This window comes from Balaenoptera physalus (assembly GCF_965194825.1).
Source record: "Balaenoptera physalus genome assembly, chromosome: 19".
NCBI lineage: Eukaryota > Metazoa > Chordata > Mammalia > Artiodactyla > Balaenopteridae > Balaenoptera > Balaenoptera physalus.
In genome coordinates this window covers 63219648-63244199 of record NC_138900.1, presented here as the reverse complement: position 1 = coordinate 63244199, position 24552 = coordinate 63219648, and the positions used below count along the sequence as shown (strand labels likewise).

Sequence of the window (24552 nt, the reverse complement as noted above, 5' to 3'; positions counted from 1 at the left end):
GCTTACCGAATTAAACCTTTTATCTAAACAGCCAAGTATTTGCATGTTGGCAGTGTAGACAGGATGGAGATTCCGTGAGAGATGACCATATTCCATATGCAATATTCCTCTTCACTGACTGGGAGGCTGACTACGAGAGGAAGACCTAATCCAGTGTTTTCTCTTGTGGGTGATAAAGGGTCTGGGATGGCTGGTGGTGCCCCTGGGAGCTGGCATGGCTGGCCCGGAGCACAGGACAGATTTAGAAAGGCCGGTTATTGTGGTTACCAAAGGTGAAATGGTGGGGGAGGGATAAATTACGAGTATGGGGTTAATAGATACACACTACTATATATAAAATAGACAACCAACAAGGACCTACTGTATAGCACAGGGAACTATTCTCAATATCGTGTAAGAACCTATAATGGAAAAGAATCTAAAAAAGAATATATATATGTATATACATATATGTACAAATATATATCTCAATATCTTGTACTATACTCAATATCTTGTAATGTAATCAATATACTCAATATCTTGTAATAACCTACAATGGAAAAGAACCTAAAAAAGAACATATCGGGACTTCCTGGTGGCGCAGTGGTTAAGAATCCGCCTGCCAATGCAGGGGGCACAGGTTTGAGCCCTGGTCCAGGAAGATCCCACATGCCACGGAGTAAGGAAGCCTGTGCGCCACAACTACTGAGCCTGTGTTCTAGAGCCTGCGAGCCACAACTACTGAACCCGCGTGCTACAACTACTGAAGCCCGCGTGCCTAGAGCCTGTGCTCCGCAACAAGAGAAGCCACTGCAATGAGAGGCCGGCATGAAGAGTAGCCCCCGCTCGCTGCAACTAGAGAAAGCCTGCACAGCAACGAAGACCCAAGGCAGCCAAAAATAAATAAATAAATAAAAGAATATATCGATATCTGTGTATATATATATAACTGAATCACTTTGCTGTACACCTGAAATTAACACAATGTTGTAAATCAACTATATTGCAATAAAAATAAAAAAATCTTCAATAAACTTAATGTTCTAAACAAAAAAAATTTTTTAAATAAAAATGCAATAATTCTCTGCAAAAAAAGAAAAAAGAAAGGCAGGTTCGTTATGAGAAATGAAGTCACTAACTGGCTACTGGGACAGTTGAAGCAACCATAATATAATCTTTGGGCCTTATTTTTAAAGCCTTGTTTTTATTCAATATTTCAGTTATTTCTTGAAATGTTTTTCATTTTAGGGAACGTTATTTTAAGACGTCCTTATAATCACCTATGCAATGTCTTTCACTTAAAGAACAGGGTGTTCAATCTTAATAAGACTCAGCGTGGCTTTATTTAACTTCCTCTCATTTTTACTCATCTATGCATTAGAGGTTTGCTCTTGGGACAAACCATTCATTAATAGCTTCTAATTTTCTGTGAGAAAAGTTACAGCCAAATTTGCAAGCCACAAATAGTAAGCGTACAGATTTGCCTTGTTCCAAAAAGGGTTTGATGCACCTCTGGAATTACAGTACTCTAATTCTGTATGCTAGGACTAAGCTAATGTCTAGCTAGCTCCCTTTTTTCCACCCATCCCCATTTGCACTTAACCAGATTTCCAAGCTTAATTTTATTTTATCTGGTAGTATGTTTATTTTTGAAATGCACATTAAGTTTAAAGTCAATTTATGAACCACATGGGGGTTAAAAGGGGAGTGAATGTCTGAGCTCAGAGTACAGGTGTCAAGGGCAAGGCAAGGCAGGGTCTGACAGAGTCTGTTGATAAAGAAACAATGAGGACTTCCCTGGTGGCGCAGTGGTTGGGAATCTGCCTGCCAATGCAGGGGACACGGGTTCGAGCCCTGGTCTGGGAAGATCCCACATGCCACGGAGCAACTAGGCCCGTGAGCCACAATTACTGAGCCTGTGAGTCTGGAGCCTGTGCTCCGCAACAAGAGAGGCCACGACAGTGAGAGGCCCGCGCACCACGATGAAGAGTGGCCCCTGCTCGCCACAACTAGAGAAAGCCCTCGCACAGAAACGAAGACCCAACACAGCCAAAAATAAATAAAATAAATAAATAAATAAATAAACCCAGGAGGAAAAAAAAAAAAAAAAGAAACAATGAGCCTTTGCACATCCGGGCAGTTTATTACTTACATAGACACTAGAAGGATGAGTAGGCAAAGGTGGCTCTTGTGCAGGGGACGCCAAAACGAAAGGGGCACGTAACCACAACACGAATGAAGGGAGGCCCTGTTGCTGGGGAGCCAATTTCAAGCTGCTTTTCAGCAGTTTTATAGATGCAGCTGCAGCTGAAGAGGGTGGGCAGGAAGCCTGGTCCCTTGTCAGACCCGGGAAGGTGATGAGAAACGGTTTGTGACAGCCTCCCAGGGGACATTGGGAGGTGAGTGGGGAATGGACTGTTGCAGCTCCCGAGAGTTTTTCCAACACTGTCATCAGCTGCCACCAGGGGGCTGTCCCTACTGCAGGGCATACAGAGGGGTGGCCAGGGGATGCGGCTGGAGACAGATGTCTGGTCGGGCAAGGGGGCCTTGACTGTCACAACTAGTTGCTTGTACTGATGTTCCGGACTCACGAAGCCACCGGAGTTTTTCAGAAAGGCAGTGGAACAACCTGATCTGAGTTATTTGTAGAAACACACAATGGTATTGACAGGAGATGTTGGGCACTGGAGGCAGGGAGACCAGCAATAGATTGAGTCATGATGGGCAGTTTGAACAGCAAATAAATGTCTCATCTTGTTGATGAGGCTGCCAGAAGAAAAGCAGAAGGTAGTGGGGAGTAGAAAGACAACGAACTCAGCTTTGACTGTGCTAAGAGCCCGTCAAATTCAGTGCACCCACACGGAAGTGCTCAGAGCTTGGGAGACATGCCAGGGCTGACTTAGCGATTAGGGAGTTGTCAATGTAGATGCTTTCGAAACCTTTCTAGCAAATTAGGTTACCCAGGGTGAAAGTGCAGAATGACAGGGGGTGGGCACCTTAGGAAACCCCAAAGAGCAGATTAAAAGTTTAAAAAGCAGGTGATAGTTTCTGAAAGACATAGGGGATATGAATTGGAGAAGGCAATGATCAAGAATTCAATGTGTTATGACGCACAAAAGGAGTAAAGAGAAGTAATGGGATTTTGCAAGGATGATATTACTGGCGACTTATTTGTTTGTTTAACATCTTTATTGGAGTATAATTGCTTTACAATGGTGTGTTAGTTTCTGCTGTATAACAAAGTGAATCAGCTGTATAACAAAGTGAATCAGCTGTATGTATACCTATATCCCCATATCCCCTCCCTCTTGCATCTCCCTCCCACCCCTCTAGGTCATCACAAAGCACCGAGCTCATCTCCCTGTGCTATGCGGCTGCTTCCCACTAGCTATCTATTTTACATTTGGTAGTGTATACATGTCCATGCTACTGTCTCACTTTGTCCCAGCTTCCCCTTCCCACCCCACCATGTCCTCAAGTCCATTCTCTACGTCTGCGTTTTTATTCCTGTCCGGCCCCTAGATTCATAAGAACCTTTTTTTTTTTTTTTAGATGCCATACATATGTGTTAGCATACGGTATTTGTTTTTCTCTTTCTGACTTACTTCACTCTGTATGACAGACTCTAGGTCCATCCACCTCACTACAAATAACTCAATTTCGTTTCTTTTTATGGCTGAGTAATATTCCATTGTATATATGTGCCACATCTTCTTTATCGATTCATCTGTCGATGGACACTTAGGTTGCTTCCATGTCCTGGCTATTGTAAATAGTGCTGCAATGAACACTGGGGTGCATGTGACTTTCTGAATTATGGTTTTCTCTGGGTATATGCCCAGTAGTGGGATTGCTGGGTCATATGGTAGTTCTATTTTTAGTTTTTTAAGGAACCTTCATACTGTTCTCCACAGTGGCTGTATCAATTTACATTCCCACCAACGGTGCAAGAGGGTTCCCTTTTCTCCACACCCTCTCCAGCATTTGTTGTTTGTAGATTTTTTGATGATGGCCATTTTGACCGGTGTGAGGTGACACCTCATTGTGGTTTTGATTTCCATTTCTCTAATGATGAGTGATGTTGAGCATTCTTTCATGTGTTTGTTGGCAATCTGTATATCTTCTTTGGAGAAATGTCTATTTAGGTCTTCCGCCCATTTCTGGATTGGGTTGTTTGTTTTTTTGATATTGACTGGTGACTTATTTGGGAGTGATTTCCATTAATGGGGAAGAAACAAGCTTGAAGGAAGCTGATCAGTGGTTCATGAAGCATGAGAACAGATACTCTTAAAAAATTTTTTTTATTTTAATTGAAGTATAGTTGATTTACAATGTTGTATTAATTTCTGCTGTACAGCAAAGTGATTCCGTTATACATATGTATACATACTTTTTCATATTCTTTTCCATTATGGTTTCTCACAGGATACTTTGAATACAGTTCCCTGTGCTGTACAGTAGCGCCTTGTTGTTGATCCATTCTCTATATAATAGTTTGCATCTGCTAATCCCAAACTCCCACTCCATCTCTTCCCCACCCCCCCTCCTCTGGCAACCACAAGTCTGTTCTCTATGTCTCTGCATCTGGAGAATAGATACTCTTTAGTGGGGCTGGTAGAAATTTAAATAGATTAACACCCAAAGACAGTTCTAGAGTAAACATTCAAATAAGTATCTGCTAAAATAGGAACACAAATGTAATTAATCATCAGAAGGATGGCTATTTCTAATGGTGGCAGACCATCAACTTTTGTTAGCGCAAGAACTCAAAGGAAATGCGTAATTACTTTGAAGTTGGTTTTTCACTGTCAGCTTTAGTCATTTGGTTGAATTTCTTTACTGAAAAAATATTTTTCTCTTTTTATGGAACTAATTGAATATCTCAGAGGAATCCATTATAATTTTTTCACTCTGAATATAATATGAAGTCACTTGGTACAATGGATGAGAAGGCATTATGAGTATTTGAAATATGGTCGTTAAGAATTGGCCTTTCATGAACTTAATTATACTACTGTCTTCAGTTCCCCATGTGTTATTCCCAGGCCACGCTGGTGATGTCTTTTTCTGAAGTCAAGTAAAATGAGCTTTTTTTTCTTTTGTTGAGAAGGTAAAGACTTGATTCTCAAAATCCTCAGGGAAAGCCTCTCCCAGTTTATATGCACAGGATGGAAAAAAAATCACCATCCAAAATTTAAATGTGATTCAGTATTTAATGGTTCTTCACGAGCCCTTTGGCTCCAATAGTTCCGGGGGCCCAGGAAATACTGGAGCTTCTAGGTATTCCCTGGCACTCAGCAAAAATCCCACGGCCCTCCTCTCCCCCTTTCCACCAGCAACCCCAAGCTCCCAAGAGCCCACTCTAAGCTCCCAAGGGATATGGAGCTAGACCTGCACTTGCTCCTCCCGGCAGCTCCTCAGAGGAACCCAGGGCCACATTCTCAGAGGACACATTAAGGCTCAGAGAAAGTCCCACCTCGCAAGCTGTGGAGGGATTGCTCGTGTCTGCAAGGGCTTCTGTCTTTATAGTGTCAGGAGAGGGAAGGGTCCCGAGAGATGAACCACTCCTGTCAGTGGGTCTTAAATTGAATGGGAGCTGGGTTCCCCTTTGGGAATCTGATGGTCATGGTCCTGCCTCCAGGGAAATGCACGTCCGTTCATACCGAGGGGTCCGCAGTCACTGGGAGTACCGGAAGCGCAGCCTGGGCTCTGAGCACGTTCAGAGCCGCTGATCTAGAACACCCTGGTTTTAGTTGTTGTGAGGCTGAGGTCAGAGAGTTTGAGGATGGGCTCAGATTAACTCCGTGAGTCTCAGGCCTCCTTCTCTAGAGCAAGGGTTAATCTTCGCTTTCTATGTCCAAACTTGCACTGTGTAGCTTGATTCTTGCAGGCTCTCATTTCAACCATGAAAGCAAACTAAAATTCCTAAACCATGATTTAGGGTTATTATTAGTATTATTTTTTGTATCTTTTTCTTACGAGCTACTTTTTATTGTGGTAAAATATATATAACATTTACCATTTTAACCATTTAAAAAATTAATTAATTAATTTATTTTTGGTTGCACTGGCTCTTCTCTAGTTGCAGCGAGCGGGGGCTACTCTTCGTTGCGGTGCACGGGCTTCTCATTGCGGTGGCTTCTCTTGTTGTGGAGCACGGGCTCTAGGCACGTGGGCTCAGTAGTTGTGGCTCACAGGCTCTAGAGCGCAGGCTCAGTAGTTGTGGCGCACGGGCTTAGTTGCTCTGCGGCACGTGGGATCTTCCCAGACCAGGGCTCAAAACCGTGTTCCCTGCATTGGCAGGCGGATTCTTAACCACTGTGCCACCAGGGAAGTCCCCATTTTAACCATTTCTAAGTGTACAGTTCAATGGCATTAAGTACATTCCCACTGTGCAACGATCACCACTATCCATCTTGAGAACTTTTTCATCTTCCCCACCTGAAACTCTGTCCCCGTTAAACGACAACTCTCTCTTCCTCCCCACAGCCTTCACATCTTGGTGGGTCATTCATTTTGTTTCAAGCTTTCATGGTGCCAAACAATGGCTTGACATGGGTGAAACGGTCACCATTTTCTTTCCTGGATCTGAATGAGTGAATCTGTTCCATCAAGAGGACTGTGCCTTGAAGACCACAGAGATGCTCTGACATCATGAAGTTGTGCTCTAGACCACTGCTTGCTCCCATTTCCTTATTCGTCATTCCCACTCGGCACTGACAGCTTGTAATACCTCACACATTGATCAGGACAGGAACAAATTGATCCTGCTGCTTGATTTTGAACCAAGACAATTTAACTGGTACTTCTTCACTTTGGTGGTGATAACTTCCTCATAAGACGGTTGAGTTGGTGTCCTGTGCTCAATGCCAGCTGTCCTGGCCAAACCCTTGGTCTGGCTGGTTCAGCATTTGATGCTTGGACTTTTGTGTTCTAGGTTTATTTGGGGGCAGAGCTGTGCGTTTTCTAAGAGAAGCAGGATCATGTAACTAATGAAAGTGAGGATTTATGGAGAGAAGTTGAACCCCTGCTGTTAATCAGAGTAAGAAAAGTTCAAGCAAACCAGAGAGGTTGCTGTTTTAAGCACGTGGGGTTCTACCTTCCAATTTTCCGTCATTTTTTCAGAAGAGGAAACTGGGGCTCAGAAAGATTAAGTAACTTGTCCAAGGCTCTGTAGCATTGGTGGTGTGTCACCTGTTTGAGGGCTGTGGCCTATAAGACACAGTATTCCCATGCCATGCACACTTTGGGAGCTCTAGCAAGGGAGTGGAATGATTGGTGATCGTAGCACAACCCACCATCTGCGCCAGACTCATCTGTGGAGCTCAAAGTTTAGGTATTTTGCTGCTTGTGGTTGGCATCAAATCAAGCATTGGTAGAAAGGGTAAAAAACAATCTCTGTGCTTTCGTTACTTAAGCGACCAACAATACATTGCTTTTTGTGGAAGGTGGGTGGAGCTAAGGCCTGTACCCAAGGAAACATGTCACATGTGGGTCTCCTGGCACTGCTTTGATGCTGTGGGTGGATGTAATGAGAAGCAGGGCCAGTTTTTTTTGTTTGTTTGTTTTGTTTTTTTTAAATTATGGGAATGTTATTTTACTCAGAACCCTGACCAAACAGGATTTCCACTTAGCCAAAAAAACACTGAAATTTTCTGATATGTTCCATTATTCAAAAGATATATATATACATATATATATACACACACACACACATATATATGATGTGCATGATATAACAGACAAAAACAGTGTGATTCTAATTAAAAGATATATATGATTAGGAAAAAGATTAGAAAGAAATATATCAAAACCTAAGTAATGATTATCTCTCCAGGTAATTAACATTAAAATAATACTTTTCTCTTTTCAATCTCCTTTAATAATAACCATGATTACCATAATAATCAGAAACAGAAATGTAAACTCAAAAGTTATACAAGGATTTAAAAATATTTTTTTCCAATTCCTCTTTCTTTTCTCTATTTGTTTTTACAATGAATTGATATTTAGTAAATTCACAGAGTTCTGCAACTACCACCACCATCTAATTTTAAAACATTTCCATCACCCCAAAAAGAAACATCGGGCCCATTTGTACTAACTCTTCATACCTATTTCCAGTACTAGGCAACCACTAATCTACTTTCTTTTTCTATAGATTTGTGTTTTCTGGACATTTCTATAAATGGCATCATACAACATGGCCTTTTGTGTCTGGCTTCTTTCACTTAGCATGATGTTTTTGAGGTTCATCCATGTTATAGCAAGAATCAGTACTTCACTCCTTTTTATAGCTGAATAATATTCCATTCAGCTGATGGACCACATTTTGTTTATCCATTCACTAGCTAACAGACATTTGGGTTGTTTCTACTTTTTGTCTGTTATGAATAATGCTGCTATGAACATGTGCGTGCAAGGGACCAGATTTTCACATGCTACAATGTCCCTAGACTAGTAAGATAAGACCCCAGTGCATCTCCTCAAGAGAGTCCCCTTAGAAGAATAGGGTCCCTGGTCTTTCCACATTTGGCTGGGCTGGCTTCATATGCAGAGAAGGTTGAATCTCAGCAAGAACTTTCAGAAGCTAGCTCTGAGAAGTAAAGGAAGGTAGTAAATTTTTCGAGTCACTGGGCCTAGAGGCATGTAGCACGTGTCTTACCTTGGGAATCATGAATTTTGTATGGGGAATAGTGTGCACAGTGAGGTTGCCTGCTTGAAGACTAAAACGCAGGAAGAGAAAGTGAGAGGAGAGAAAGACAGGAAGCTCATTTCTGAGCTCCACGGGCTCTGAGCATCAGGACTGTTCTCCGTCACCATCCTATTATAATAGGTACCTGGTACCTACCTACCTGGTAGATTTTTGTGAGTGTGTGTGGTGAAGGAAAATGCAGTGTTTATCATATATTGCCACACAAGGAGAATGGGTGGCTCATGCTCAAAAAGCCTAAACTCCCCTGGTTGAGTTTTGAATTAATTTAGGTTGATTTGAAAAAGCTAAGGATGTGTTGCTCTTTCCATGCATGTAATCATATGTGTTTATATTTCCATACGTTTCCTTTTATTCTGAGAAAGTGTCCTCCTTTCCCCCACCTAGGGTAGAAACAAGGGTGTGTGTGGTTTGGGGTCTGTGGAACTGGGGCTCAGAGTAGGGAGTCCACACCAGGTACAAGGAGGGAGACCTCAGCTGGGTGTCTCAGGAAAGCCTGAGGCCTCAACTCTGGGAGGGAAATCAGGAGGATGGGCCAATTCATGAGGAACCACAGTTCAGATGTGGCCCCTGACTGAAGGCTGGGCACCCCTGCTAGATTCTGAGGCTTGTCTGTCAGGGCAGAATGCTTGGGTGGGGCAAGCTACTCCCCCCAAGTTCCTTCCGCATTTCTGGGCATCTGTTGAACCTTTGCTAAGCAGCTGTGAGCAAATAAATGTCACATTTCTTATTTCATGTGAACAGGGCTCTAAGCTATCTTTACCTTTGCTCAGAAATGGGAGTGAACCAGGATTCTTCTCTGTATGGTCCCCCTTCATATTGCTTAGTTCATCCCTGTGTTCTATTTACTATGGTTTGCAGGATCAGTATTTTACAGATCTTTTTTTTTTTTTTTGGCATATGCCCTGTAAGCCAAGAATGTCGTTGCATTTTAATTCATAAGCATTTTTTATTGCTTTGTTAATAGAGATCTTACCAATCTCATTTTATATTTTGAAAACATTTAATAGTAAACCAACCAAAAACCTGGTAGAAAATAGATTTCCAAACTGCAGTGCCAGGTTTCCACGGGTGATACTCAATGTAGAGCTGAGGCAATTATTCACATAATTCAGACTCAAAAATTCTTTTGGAGGAGAAATAATCTGAAACCTGAACTGTTTAAAAAAAAAAATTCCACCTTTTGGCTTTTTTTGTTTCCGTTTTACAGACTTTAAAGAAAAGGCCAAAGTAGGGGAATAGTTGATTTGGAGGCCATATTTAAACATGACAGTTTTATTTTATTCGTTCAGCTAATAATTATTTATTGGGGCTCTGCCCTGTGAATTACTGGATATGTACAAAAATCAACCATACAGGGTGCCTGTTCTTGAAATGTTAGCAGTGTGGCAGGAACAGATATGTAAACAGATGCAGGATAGCGCTTTAAGTGTGGGAAGAGACATGAGGATAAAATGTCACGGGAGCTTGCGGCATGGAATAGTTAACTGTCTGGGGACAGTTCCAAAGGCTCCATGAAAATGTGGCTTAGAAGCGAGAATACTTTGTGTAGCTGGAGAAGGTTGCTCTAGATGGAGGGAATCGTGTGGCTATTTTGTGGGAATAAGTTTTCGTAGACTTTTAAGCAGGATGCTGGCTTTGATAACAGCAGCGGATGCTGGAGGCAGGGAAAGGAGAGGGCTTGAGTGAGGAGAGAGGGCACAGGAGGACCAGCTGGGCGGCCAGTGCAGTAATGCGGACTGACGATGGGGGATGAGGTGAGGGCAGCCAGGATGCAAGAGCAGAGGCTGGATTCAGGAGGCTGGATAGACAGTGAGAGCTGGACTGGGAGTGATGGGGCAGGAGCCTCAGTGGGGATGGGGTTCCAGCTTGGGGACCGTGCAGGTGGTGACGCTATTACCCAAGCTGGGGAAGAGGGAATACCAAGGAGTACAAGCTAAGAGACCCCTCGGCAGGATGGACTGAGCTGGCATAGATGGGCATTGCAGACAGTATTTTAATGCCCAAATCAGCTTTTTTCCCCAATAACGTTTGAAAACATTATGTTTAAGATGGTTGATTTGGCTGGTCAACATGGAAATGTCCTGCTGTCAGGTAGATGAAGGGTGGCTTAAGTCTCCCTATTCAGACAGAAGCAAGCTCCATGAATTGATGCCCATGGCGAAGGCAGCATTTTCTGGCTAATTCTCTGATTTAGAGCCCTACTCCGAGTGGAGGGCTCTGCAGCCCGTCCCTTCTCTAGAAAAATGCTCAGACCACCACAAGGGTGGTCGTCAGATGGCATGTCATAGTTGCTTCAGACACTGATGACTCTGCAATGATAAGTTTAGAAAAATCAGTCCATAACTCAGCTCAAGTGGGTTGACTTAAATATTTAAGTTTTACAATATTAAAGTCCTTACAAGGCACCAGGAATTTTGCATTCATGATTTCCCATCCTTGTAACAACTCAGCAGGGCAGGTGGCATTATCCTTACTCTGCAGGTAGGGCAACAGGCTGAGAGGGCCTAAGTCTCATACTGATGGTGGCACAGTGAAGTTGGGGAGCTGGCCCATTCCGAGGGGTAGCAGAGCACCAGGCCCCACTCTCTCTGTGGAGTGTACTTGCTGCCTACAGATGGCTCTGATCACAGCCTTTCTATTACCAGATCTCAAGAGTTCTTTTATTGGGCCATTTTGTCAGTGACAAAATTGTAGCTAGTATTTTCACCGTGATTGATATTTTACTGGTACTTGAAATAACGAGGAATGATGGCTGGGCCTTCAATTTATTTTTCTTCCTCAATTACTATAACAGCTGAGATAAGGGGTGTTAAACCGGCTTAATTGGGTTGCCATCATAACTAATGGCTTGATTTTATCCAAACTAGCATCTTTTAAGTAGAATTAATCTAAATAATTTTACTACATCCCCTAAGCAGTCTTGGTTGATCTACACAAAGAGGCATCTTTTTGAAGTTCAGATCCCTGTCATCCCCAGTTTGGGGGCCATTGTTATCCTGTAGTTTTGCGGTCATTTCACTATGGGGCCAAATAACTTTTCTTCTCTTTTAATCAATTTAAAAGTATTTTGCACAATATTTCAATTTAGAATCAGTTTGTGTTATCAGAACGTCTATTATATAGGAGACTGAGGGAAAAGACAGGTTAGGACATGATATATCTTAGCTTATGAAAAATCATTATCTTAGTCAATTCCATTTTAATTTTACAGCTATTATGTTTGGTTCTCTATCTGGGTCTTCTTGGTAACCCACAGCACATTTTTCACCGACAGACTCAAACATACTTTATACAAGTTGCTAAGTCAAGAAAACATGCTGCTGAATTTAGCGATAATTGGGCTTGTTTTTATGCTATCATTCCCTTATTCTTTTAAATGAAAATAGATGGGGATGTGACACTTGATAATCACATAAAGGCTTCATATGGACGCTAAAGATAGTACGCGTTTCCTGGTTCAAACTATTTCGTATGCACCAAGCCTTAGTAAGAACTAAGAGGGATAATTTTTTTCTTTTTTCTTTAAACTCTCTGCATAGCCTGGGTGCAGGGAGCAAGGGCATTTGAACTTCCTGAAGCAAAATATTCGTCTGGCATTTGGAATCACAATTTAGAACTTCTCTGAGGGCATAAGAGCCATTCAATAACAATCATGGAACGCTGAACCCTATACGATTTCAGAACAGGAGGAGGAGTGAAAGATGAGGTTACAGGTGAGAAGGAGGTAGGAAGACCAGCCTGATAGAATTCTGAGCAGACGGCAGTAAGCCAAGAAGCATCAGCCGGCTATGCCATTCTGCCCATGACAATCTCCAGTGGGATTCCAGAACTCTTACCAGAAACTGCTTGTGGCAGTTTTCGGCCCACATAAGACAGTGAGACTAACACTTGACCTTTCTGGTGATTACCTGAGCAGCAATGATAATCACACTGGGATTTGCCCGGTGCTAATTGCTGCTGCTTTGCCCCTTGTCAGCACATCCCCAAAGGGATGCCACCTGACTGCATTCCTGAATGTCGTCTCTCCATCTTGGTATTTTCCTTAACAGTCATTATTTTTTTTTCCCCTTTCTTAACACATGCCAGAAATTCTGTGTTCGTTTAAGTCTCTAATGAAGGAGTTCCTGTACTCTGAAGGCACTAATCTGGGCCACATAAGGTAAGTGATGATATTCGTTTCTAAAGGTAAACTGCTCGCCAACATGAAAGGTCACACCGTACTGATCTGTAGGATGAAAGGCTTTATTGTGCCAATCATTCAACCACAGCCATTTCTGCTTTAGCAAAACAAAAGCATTTCGCTTATAATAAAACAATGTTGTTAGGTAATTTATAGCTCATTAAAACCGATAACAGTTTACGAAAAGTGCCTTGTACATCCTTGAGTGTCCTGTGGGTTACAACCTAGCCTCTATATGTAGGGAGTGATTAGTGTCTTTTCCTCCCCGAGTCATCCATAACCGGGGCATTATCAATATTATTGTGAAGCGCGATTCTGGAATCTATATAGACTTGCTTTGGGGCCCCACAAGCAAACAGGTCCAAAGAGTTTTTAATTTCTATTAACTCAGAACAGATTTCCAGCCCTGTATCTATCTTTTTACATTCTTCCATTCTGATATCACAGTTTCTAGTCTCTAAGAGGTACCTAAAAAGTATATTCTCTTTCTGTGCTGCCTTACCATTGTTCTGAACTGAGTAAGTAGAGCTGTGTGTAGGAGTTATGATGGGGTCACTTCGCTTTTTGCAAAGTGTTATAGGGACTGCAGAGCGCATGCTTCACCTTGTTCTCTCTGCAGACATCCTGTCATTCACCCCTCCTGGCAGTTTTGCCACCTGCTCCCCGCTCCCCCCCAGCAGCTGGGGATTGTCCTTCCTTAGAATTACAAGATGCTGAGAGTCTAGCTTTAGGGTAACAGATACTTAAACAGCACATGAATGGTCACAGCCTCCTGGGGAAGGCACAGTGGACCAGGGACACGCTCTCTGTGTAGCCATATATATATTTTTTCTTAAGTTGTATTGAAATATAGAAACTTTCATGTTTCCACAAATACACAGCTTGAAGAAATTTCACAATCTGAACACACCCATGTAGTTAGCCCAGTATATACAAGATCAAGAAACTCCTCCACAGTTCCTTAAAACGCTAAAAATAGAGCTACTGTATGATCCTACAATCCCACTCCTGGGCATATATCCAGAGAAAACCGTATTTCGAAAAGACACATGGCACCCCGATGTTCATTGCAGCACTATTTACAGTGGCAAGGACATGGAAGCAACCTAAATGTCCATCAACAGATGAATGGATAAAGAAGATGTGGTACATATTTACAATGGAGTATTACTCAGCCATAGAAAGGAATGAAATAATGCCATTTGCAGCAACATGGGTGGACCTAGAGATTATCATACTAAGTGAAGTCAGACAGAGAAAGACAAACATCATATGATACCATTCATATGTGGAATCTCACTTAAAAAAATGATACAAATGAACTTATTTACAAAACAGAAAGAGGCTTACAGATATCGAAAACAAACTTATGGTTACGAAAGGGGAAAGCAAGGGGAGGGATAAATGAGGAGTTTGGGATTAACAGATAGACACTATCATATATGAAACACATAAACAACAAGGACTTACTATATAACACAGGGAACTAAACTTAATATTTTGAAATGACCTGTAAGGGAAAAGAATCTGAAAGAGAATATATATATTCTTTTATAGCTATATATATAGTTATTTACAACATTGTATATCAACTATACTTCAATAAAAAAAAAGAGCCCTTCCACAACGTAATCTGGAAGCATGGATTAGTCTCGCCTGTTTGACCTTCATATAAATGGAATCATTCCATATGTGATCTTCTGCTTCAGCCTTCTTTTTGCTCAATGTTATGTTTGCAAGATTCATCCATGTTGCTGTGAATAGCCGCACATCATTCGTTCTCAGCGCTGTATAGACCCAATTGTGTGAATGTTCCACCATTTATTTATTCTACTTTTGTTGGGCATTTGGATAGTTTCCAATTTTGAGCTATCATGAATAGTGCTGTTATTCACATTCTGGCATAGGGGTTCTGGTGAACAGATACACACATTTCCGTTGGATGTACAGCTAGGCATGTAATTCCTGGATCATAGGGGATGCATATGTTCATCCTTAGTTGATACTTGCAGTTTCCAGAGTAGTTGTAACCAGTTTACACTTCTTGCAGCTGGATATGAGAGTTCTAATGATTTCATATCCTTGCCAACACTTGGCATTTTCCATCTTTTCAGTTCAGTCATTTTGAAGGTGTGCTGAATGTTGAATTTCATTGCATTTCCTTGATCAATTTGTATTTTAGTTTATATTTGGATAGTTTAATTTTTATTTCCTTGATGAATGAAGTTGAGCATCTCTTCACATGTTTATTGGCATTTTTATATCCTCAGTTGTGAATACCTGTTCAAGTCCCTTACCCATTCCTCTTTGAGTGATGTCTTTTGCATATAGATTGTAGGATTCCTTTGTCATAGAAATACCTCCTACTTTGTGGGTTACCTTTTTATATATATATATATTTTTTTTTTTTAATTTTTATTTTTATTTATTTATGGCTGTGTTGGGTCTTCGTTTCTGTGCGAGGGCTTTCTCTAGTTGCGGCAAGTGGGGGCCACTCTTCATCGCGGTGCACGGGCCTCTCATTATCGCGACCTCTCTTGTTGCAGAGCACAGGCTCCAGACGCGCAGGCTCAGTAATTGTGGCTCATGGGCCGAGTTGCTCCGTGGCATGTGGGATCTTCCCAGACCAGGGCTCGAACCCGTGTCCCCTGCATTGGCAGGCAGATTCTCAACCACTGCGCCACCAGGGAATCCCCGCTTTTTATATTCTTGATGGTATAATCTGATGAACTGAAGTTCTTAATTTTAATATAATCTATCATTTTTTCCCTTTTGTCGTTAGTACTTTTGTGTCCTGTTTAAAAAAACTTTTCTTATGCCAAGGACATCAGTATGTTCTAATATGTTTTTCTCTAAAAGATGTATTATTTTACCTTCCATATTTTGACCTGTAACTTATTTAGAATTGGTTATTATATATGGCATAAGAGAGGGGTCAGGATAATTCTTTTCATATGTGTGCCCCATTAACCCAGCACTATTTATTGAAAAGACCACGCTTTCTCATCTGCACTACCATGCTGTCCTTGTCATAATCAGGGACTGTATATGTGTGGGTCTGTTTCTGAACTCTCTATTCTATTTCACTGGTCAGTTTTTTCTATGTTTGAGCAAACACCACACAGTTTGAATTATTATAGTTTTCTTTTTTTAAAAACATTATTTATTTATTTATTTATTATTTTGGGCTGTGTTGGGTCTTTGTTGTTGCATGTGGACTTCCTCTAGTTGCAGCAACCGGGGACTGCTCTTCATTGCGGTGCGTGGGCTCCTCATTGCAGTGGCTTCTCTTGTTGCGGAGCGTGGGCTCTAGGCGTATGGGCTTCAGTAGTTGTGGCGCACAGGCTTAGTTGCTCCGCGGCATGTGGGATCTTCCCGGACCAGGGCTCGAACCCATGTCCCCTGCATTGGCAGGCGGATTCTTAACCACTGCAGCACCAGGGAAGTCCCTGAATTATTACAGTTTTCTAATAGGTCTGGATATATGGTAGTGTCAGTCTTCCAACTTATTCTTCAAGATTTCCTTGGCTATTTTTAGCCCCTTGTATTTCCATATGAATTTTATAATCTGTTTCTTCCCCTTTTTCTCAAAACAAAAACCTGGGATATTGCTTGGTATTGCATTGAATCCTTTAGGTCCATTTGGAGAGAACTGAGATTTTAATAGCATTGAGTCTCCTAATCCACAGATATGGTATAGGTCTCTATTTACACAGGATTAAAAACTCTTAGTAGTGTTTTGTAGTTTTCAATATAGTCTTTGTGCTGTGTCCTCACGTGGTGAAGGAAGTCTCTGGGATCTCTTCTATAAGGGAATTAATCCCGTTCATGAAGGCTTCCATCCCCATGGACCTCCCAAAGGCCCTACCTCCAAATACCAGCACACTGGGGATTAGATTTCAACATGTGAATTTGGGGGGGATACAAACATTCAGTCTATAGCATCAGCCATCCCATCCTCCAATCCCTCATACCTTCAAAATCTGGCAAATGTCTTAAAGAGAGAATGGCTGTGTGTTTAAGGTAAGTTTGCTTGCTTTGTTAGGTGTTTGTTTCAGTGAGACCCCAGGAGATTTTACTCTGCCCTTTAAAAGGCATTTATCTATAACCATGTGCTTAAGAGCCCTCAAGTTTTCACTTTGTCACACCAGCCACATGACCGTTACAAGTGTTTCTCTTTTATTTCTTTCCATCCTGGGCCCTGCCTGGGTCAGGCCTGATCCTCACCCAGAATCTAAAATAGTCTCAGAGAGAAAAAAGTGGTTGGTGGCCCTACACTTTTTTTAGAATGTTTCTTTCTTCTTTCCTATTTTAGTTTTTAGTTGAGTTAGGCTTCATTGCTTCTGCAGCTCTCTGATGCCTTTATAATTAAGATCTTTGTAATCTATCCAGATTTTTCTAGTTTTTGCAGTGGGGACACGGGTCTACTACATCCTACCATAAAGTTCCCATGACCATATATTTTATTGACATGTTTTGGCATAAATTCCTGAGTGACTCCTTGTTTGGAGAAAATCAATTTATTTTGCTTTAGCTTCCCTCGTGTTGTATGACAAAAATTCCTTATTCTTTCATTCCATCAAATACACTGAATTTCTATAAAATTAATAAAATCAAATGCTTACTTTGGATAACACTGAGACATCAGTTAGTACTACTAACTTTGATCTAACAGCACTTACTGTTGGTTTTTCCTGGTTAACCATAATATCTAGAGATAAGTTTTCAGTGAGTGACAAAAACGAGCCTTTAAACAAAAGTTACTCTGATTTATGAGGTCTTTGAAAATTTATTCTCTTTTTGCGCTAAGTCTTTTGAGCCTTATTCAAGATTATCATCTCTAATGATGGTTCTATATAGTAATGCCAACTTGTTTTTTATTTATCATTCCATCTTCAGGGACATTTCTATCCTTTGGAAACATCTGTGACACCAGATTGGAATGTCCTTGTCTGATATTAGTATTAACAGAGTTAGATAAGAAATAGATTTCAAACTGCATTATTTCTTGAGGACCATTCTCGGCCGTATTCCTTCCTGTCTATAACCCCATTGGGGTGGGACTGACATTTACTGAACATTTAATATGGCTTTTGATGGAGAGTGTAGAGGGCACAGCACTTCATTTTCTCACGACAACCTCGTAAGTAGAAATTATCTTCCTCATTTTGTAGAAGTATTATAGAAACTGAGCCTCAGAATCTATAAGGAGCTTGCCCAGTCACATCTGGAGAGAAGACTCCTGTTTCCGGCAAAAATTGAAGTGTATTTCATTTCTAGTTTTTTGGATGAATAACTGCATAAAATATTTTATAAGGCAATGATAACTAAACTATTTGCTGGGTTTCAAACTTCCTTCATGGTGTTCTTAGCTGAGAATTTTCTCTACAAGTACAGATACTTTTACGTAGTACAGAACTCTGAAATCATTACTTTAGCTGATCTATAATTGATACTTTTTGTTTGAATAGCATTTTAAAATTCTTGGCTTTTTGTCCTCCATTGTTGAGGCCCTTAGCACTCCTGTCTAGACCTATTCCTTCTACAAAACTTATCTGTTTTGATGGCGACAATCTCTTGCATTGTGACTCCCTAAGTAAAACCTCCTGGCCTCTATTTCAGTCCCATGTTGCAGTGTCTCATGGGATCATCTCAACATCCACCCCATATGGACAACATGGGAACAATCCTCTGAAACCAGTTCCATTTCTATTAATGGACTAGATTTCTCACTAGAAATCTTCGTATTACCATTCTCTCTTTCATATTGAGTATGTGTTGTTTTCAAAGCCTTGTTTTTTCCATCCAGATGTTTTCTAGATTCATCCTTTCTAGTTTGTTTCTGTTGCCAACAGGCATACCTTGACCCCTTCAACTAAGATACCTGCTATGTCTAACAATGTTTCCCAGCTCCAGACTCACTCCACCCAAATGACTTCCACTGCTTCTCTTACCTTGATTTCTGCACAGCTTTCTAATGCCTCCTTGCCTCATGTCTCATCATGATCTGATTGATTTTCTACACTGCCACGGGGGTTATCTTTCTAAAGTACAGCGTTTATTCTCGAGGAGTTTGATAACCAAATCAAACTCCTTGGCATAGCATATGGAGCGTTTCATGATCTACTTTATGATCTATTCCACATATAAATGAGTGCCTGCTCTAAGTCAGGCACTGTGATAGGAGCTGGGCATTCCACACAAGACCTAGTAACCTTATCTCTGTAAATATGGAGCCTCCAGTACTGCCGACCGATGTTTAAGTGTCTCACATAGCCACCTTCTTTCAGGTTTCTAGTAGAATGCCTTCCCTTTTCTCAACCTATCTTTCATCACTCGGTTTAGAGATCCCCTCAACCAAGAAGCTCCCCGTGACCACCTCTGAGGCTGGATGAGGGGCTCCTCTGGGCTTAGTTCCAGTAGGACAGTTGTGACAGTGTACTGCCACCTTCTGTTTGCTAGCCTAACTTGCCAAGTAACTCATTAGCTCACTGAGCACAAGGACAATGTATTATTCACCTTTGAGTCTCCAGGACCAAGCACGGTGTCTGGTCCAGCTCTCTGCTGATGAATGTTCATGTGCTATTTCATCGTGTCAGTTTCCTCCTCAAGAACTTACAGGATCCTTTGGGTGCCTGCTCTATCAGATGACTTGCCCGGATTTTGAGATGTCTTGAAGATATGACTTTCCTGTATACATCCAAATAGGTTTCTACATACTTACTCACAGTGGATGTAACCCTTCTCTTTTCTTTTCTTACCTCCCATGCCACACTCCCTTTTAATTTTGACTCCTCTGCTCTATGCCCTCAGGCACCCCGACCTCCTGACCCTGCCATTTATCCAAATCCTGTCTTTCAAGGCCAGATTCAAAGGTTGACTTCACTGTGAAACCCGCTCTGCCTACTGGGTGCCACACCGATCACTCACTTCTTAGACACGTGCTCTCCTACTTGGTTTTGTGTAAGTACCCAGCCTCTGAGAATTCTTAGTTCACTCGTTATTGGGTAATGAAGGCACATATAAAGAACCCTATAAAAATATTCATTTTGATATACATATAGGACTCAAAACCGAATCTTCAGCTATGAACGGCTGACTTTTAGGAATTACAGGGAGAGCAAAACTTCTTGTGTGATTGACACAGTAGACACCTTAGCTTAACACACCCGGAAACCAACTCTGATTCCCCCCATCTCAGCCAATGGCAAATCCTGTTAGCTCTGCGTCCGAAATATATGGAGTATCTCCAGAATCTGATCCCTTCTCATCCCCTACTCTATTACCGGTCCAAGCCGCCATCTTTCCTAGGTTGTCCTCAGTCTCCTAAGAGGTGTCCCTACTTCTGTCCTTGTCTCCTATGTCTGATCTCAACAGAGCAGCAGAATGATCATGGCACTTTGAACTCTACTCTGAACTTGGCTACGGCATCCCATTTCAACATAAAGTAGAAGCCAAGGGTTGTACAGAGGCCCACGTGACCCTACATGATCTGCATCCCCATCCCCTTCATGTACCGCTGCCCTCTCTGCTCCAGCCCCCAGCCTCCTTGCTCTTCCCTTAGATTGCTTCAGGGGCCCCATCCCCACTTTCTTCATGTTTTTACTCAATGTCACTTCCTCAGTGAGCCTCTCGGGGCTGTCTGGTTCAAACTGTAGCATCCTTTCATTTGCTATCTCTTTTTCCTGTTTCATACATAAATAGTATACTTTCTTTTTTTTCTGAATAGTATGTATTTTACTCAGTTTCCTTCCGTTCTCCATGACTGTGTCAGCTGCACGAGGACAGTGATTTTTGTTTGTTCACGACTGTATCCCCAGTGTCTGGAACAGAGTCTGAATTGTGGATATTGCATTATTAGCTTTTGAACGAACAGCAATTGTTCTGTGCTTATGAAGCTACCAGCTGAGGGGACCTGATGTCTTTCCATGGTGCATATCATAAGAGGAAAAAAGCTGAGGGAACAATTCAATTGTCAGGGTCGGTGATGTCCTCTGGGACTTCCTTTCAACTTGCATTAGGTAAAAAAATCCTCCTTGTAGATGAGAACATGACACCAAGATGAAGGACATCAATGTGGCTTCCTAGCCTTGGTGCCTACTTGAGACAGAGCCCAGTGAGCTCGCTGCTCTGACCCCTAACTAGACAAAGACCCAGGAATTCCAGCACTTGGGGATTTTACTGACTCATGTGTGTTTACACATTTGCTTTCCCTGCCCCCCTCACATTTAATTCTTCCCAAGCACACCTTTACATATACCAGAAGAAATGTTAAAATGTAAAAATATATTTATAACCGAAAAATATTCACATATTGGCATTTTAAAAATTACTCACCACTGTCAATTGCCAGGAAGAGGGCAGTGTATACGCTGTTGTGGACGAATGGGGACTCGCGGTCCAGCACAGCAGTGGTGTCGACAGTCCCGTTGATGGGGTTGATATTCAGCCAGCCTGCTGGGTCCTTGTAAACAGAATACCTGAAAAAAAAAAAAATCCCCAAACAACGTCAGATTACATTCAAAATAGATTCAAGAAATGTTCAAGGAGTACTGGGCACAAGCTCCCAGGTTAGCTGCCAGATAATTCTTAATACAAATCCAAAAACATCATTATAGCACAGTTGTTCATTCAGAAAGTAATGACTGACCATTAACTCTGGGCCTTTTCTGTTTTAAATATTTTGTACATGCACCTCCTTTATTCCTCATGACAAGCCTGGGAGGAAGGAGCTCTTATCTGCCCAGCTCTCACAGAGGCAGAGTTCATAGCCTGTCTCCTGAGTCCAAGTCCAGTTTTGTTTTTTTTTTTTTTGCTTTTACACCTTGGATGCATCTGGTATGCAGACTAGGCAGGAGAAGCACTGTCATGAAGGTACAGGCAAGGCACATGGACGCTTAGAGGAAGAAATAATTATCTCTGATGGAGGGTAACCCTGGGGTCCTCACAGAGGATGCAGTATCTGAACTAAGACAGAAGGAATGGGGGGATATTGTCAGAGAATGAGAGGACAGACACGTCAGGAAAAGAGAAGAATATGAACTAACATATGGAACAGAGATATCACTAAAAATGTAAGTTCCACAAGAGCAAGGATATCTGTTCACTGTCATGACCCCAGCTCCTAGAACATTACTTAGCACATACACAACGCTCAATAGATAGTTGCTGAGTGAATGTTTAGGGACCAGAAGGTAGATGGTTGTGGTTGGAAAATACCTCCTCTAGGGGAAACTGAAAGAAAATGAATTTGCAGAGACAAATTATAAAGAACCTGAACCACCGTAGTACGGGGTTTGGATTCTGGATAACAGAAACCATAAAAAAATTTTAAAATGTTCTTATTTTTGAGGTTGTTGTAAAAGTAATACATGCTCATTGTAAGAAGTTCAAACAATAAACATGTACATTAAGTAAGAAATGAAAGTCTTATATATCAGGGAGACTGACTGAACATGACCCAGATTTCTTTGAACCGGGTGGCTTGGTATATGTGGGACTGTCCCAGGGACACCTTGCTAGTGCTCCAGCCACGTTAGTACTTAAGCCAGAAAGACGCTTGTTGGTGTTTTTGCCATTCTCTACCCACCAATGTTTGGAATTAATGTCCCTGAAGAGACATGAGAACTGTTAGTTCATCAGTCTTACACAGATGCCTGAAGTTGACCATCTCTGCCTTATACTGCCAGCTTTGGTTCTAAGAATGTTTAAAACTGGATTTAACCAACAAGATGGCAAATCTCTGAATGAAGAGTTTGGGGCAGATTACCATCCTAGTCTTCACAGTGGAAAAGATGTCCACATCCTAATCTCAGGAACCTGTGATGTTACCCTACATGGTAAAAACTTTGCAGGTCTAATTAAGTTAAGGATCTTGAGATGGGGAGATTTTTTTGGATTATTGGGAGAGGAAGGGGCTAAATGGCAACCACAGGTGTCCTTATCAGAGGGAAACAGAGATTTGAGACACACAGAAGAGAAGGCCATGTGACCACAGAGGCAGAGACTGGAGTGATGCAGCCACCCGAAGCTGCAAGAGATAAGGAAGGGTTCTCCCCTAGAGCCTTTAGAGGGAGGATGGCCCTGCTGATTTTGGCCCAGTGAGACTGATTTTGGACTTCTGGCCTCCAGAAGAATAAATTTCTAGCCACCAAGTTTGTAGTAATTTGTTACAGTGACAATAGGAAATCAACACAGTAGATATAATATCCCCACTTACGGATGAGGAAACTAAGGCACAAACCACACAGACCCTAGGATTGTAAAGTCTGGACATGGGCCCAGGCGGTCCGACCCCAGAGCCTATGTTCTAAACCCCCATGCTAAGCCACTTTTCAGCAGAAGATACGCCCTGAATTTTGAGAAAAAGTTAGCTCTGAGGATAGAATCAGGGCTCCTCTAAGTGTAATGGGTCCGATCATTCGTGTGTAGGAGACCAAGGGGCCGTCCACAAATGTGTGGCCAAGGAGACGGGGATCCACCAAGGTTCCTCGTCCCTGACTTGGAGGCGATCTTGGACGGTTGCAGCGTGACTGTCTGCTGAGGGAGGCTGTGGTCACTGAAAGGAGGGGTGGCCAGCTGGTCCTTGAGAAGGGGACTGAGGAATAAGAAACAGGGGCTAGCAGAGGGAACAGGCATCCGAGGAGCCTCCAGGCGCCTCTGGTTGAAACTCAGCTGCCTCACAACAGGCAGCACTGCAGTCGTGTCCCAGCCTCACCACCAGCTAGGGAGACCCTCCACTGGCTCCCAGGCTCCGCTGCAGCCTCAGCACCAACCCCTGGACGTCTTTGGGCTTCTCAGAGGCACTGACAGACCCTCTGACACAGAATTCTCATTTTAATTCATACAGAGGCACGCCGGTTTATTTCAGCCGCTTGTGAACTTGAGTCACATGAACAGACCCAAGCATCTCTGTGCACACCAATCAAATTCAGTTTTTACACTGAAAGCAGACGGGCCAGACCTGGGACTGCAGAACACCACCAGGAAGAGGGCCCTGCAAACGCTTCCCGGAAGGCATGGGATCAGTCGTCAGTGTAACAGCCTCAGGGGCACAGCATCTGCTACCGAACGCACGTCTGTGTGCCCGACGCAGAGTGAGGCCAAACAATACCAAAACGTCGGAGTCTGGGGCACAGAAAGGTTTACTGCAGGGCCATGCAAGGAGACGGGTGTCTCACGCCTTAAAAAGAAATCCAAAATCCCCAAAAGCTTTCAGCGAAGCCCTTTTACAGGAAAGGTGAGGGAGGGGCATGGTTAGCTGCTGCAGACTTCTTGGTGTCGGATCCTTTGTACTTGAGGTCAGGTCACCGACAGGTCACGGTGTTCTGTAAACCTCCACCAGAACAAATGTTACTCTCTGTTCTGACAAGTAAGGGCAAGGTCCCAAGGCTCAACTTTGGCCCTCTGAGGTCCAGGCCCTGGCTGAGAGGAGGGGGTCCCCGCGGGGGCCAGTTACCCCGCCCGGGAGCGTTCGTCCAGCACCCAGGCTGGGTCCTCCCGCCACTGCCCAGGCCCGGCTGAAGAGGCAGATCTCAGCTGGCAGCGCCCTCAGGGCCGGGCCCCCAGACTCCGCCCAGCCGTCATCACTGAGGGAGCCTGGCACCCAGGACCCCGCCGGCCCTCAGGCCTTTCATTTAACCTGGAGAGAACCGGCCTTTCATTTAACCTGGAG

At 42.6% G+C, this 24552-nt stretch overlaps 1 protein-coding gene across 1 annotated transcript in view; it reads right to left on the bottom strand.

The window, feature by feature from the left end:
* CDH13 (cadherin 13) overlaps positions 1-24552 on the bottom strand; it is a 1030526-nt gene that overhangs the window by 13296 nt on the left and 992678 nt on the right. The window contains exon 11 of the mRNA XM_082439035.1: positions 21216-21358. Within this exon, the coding sequence (XP_082295161.1) occupies positions 21216-21358 (143 nt within the window). The remainder of the gene's footprint in view (positions 1-21215; positions 21359-24552) is intronic.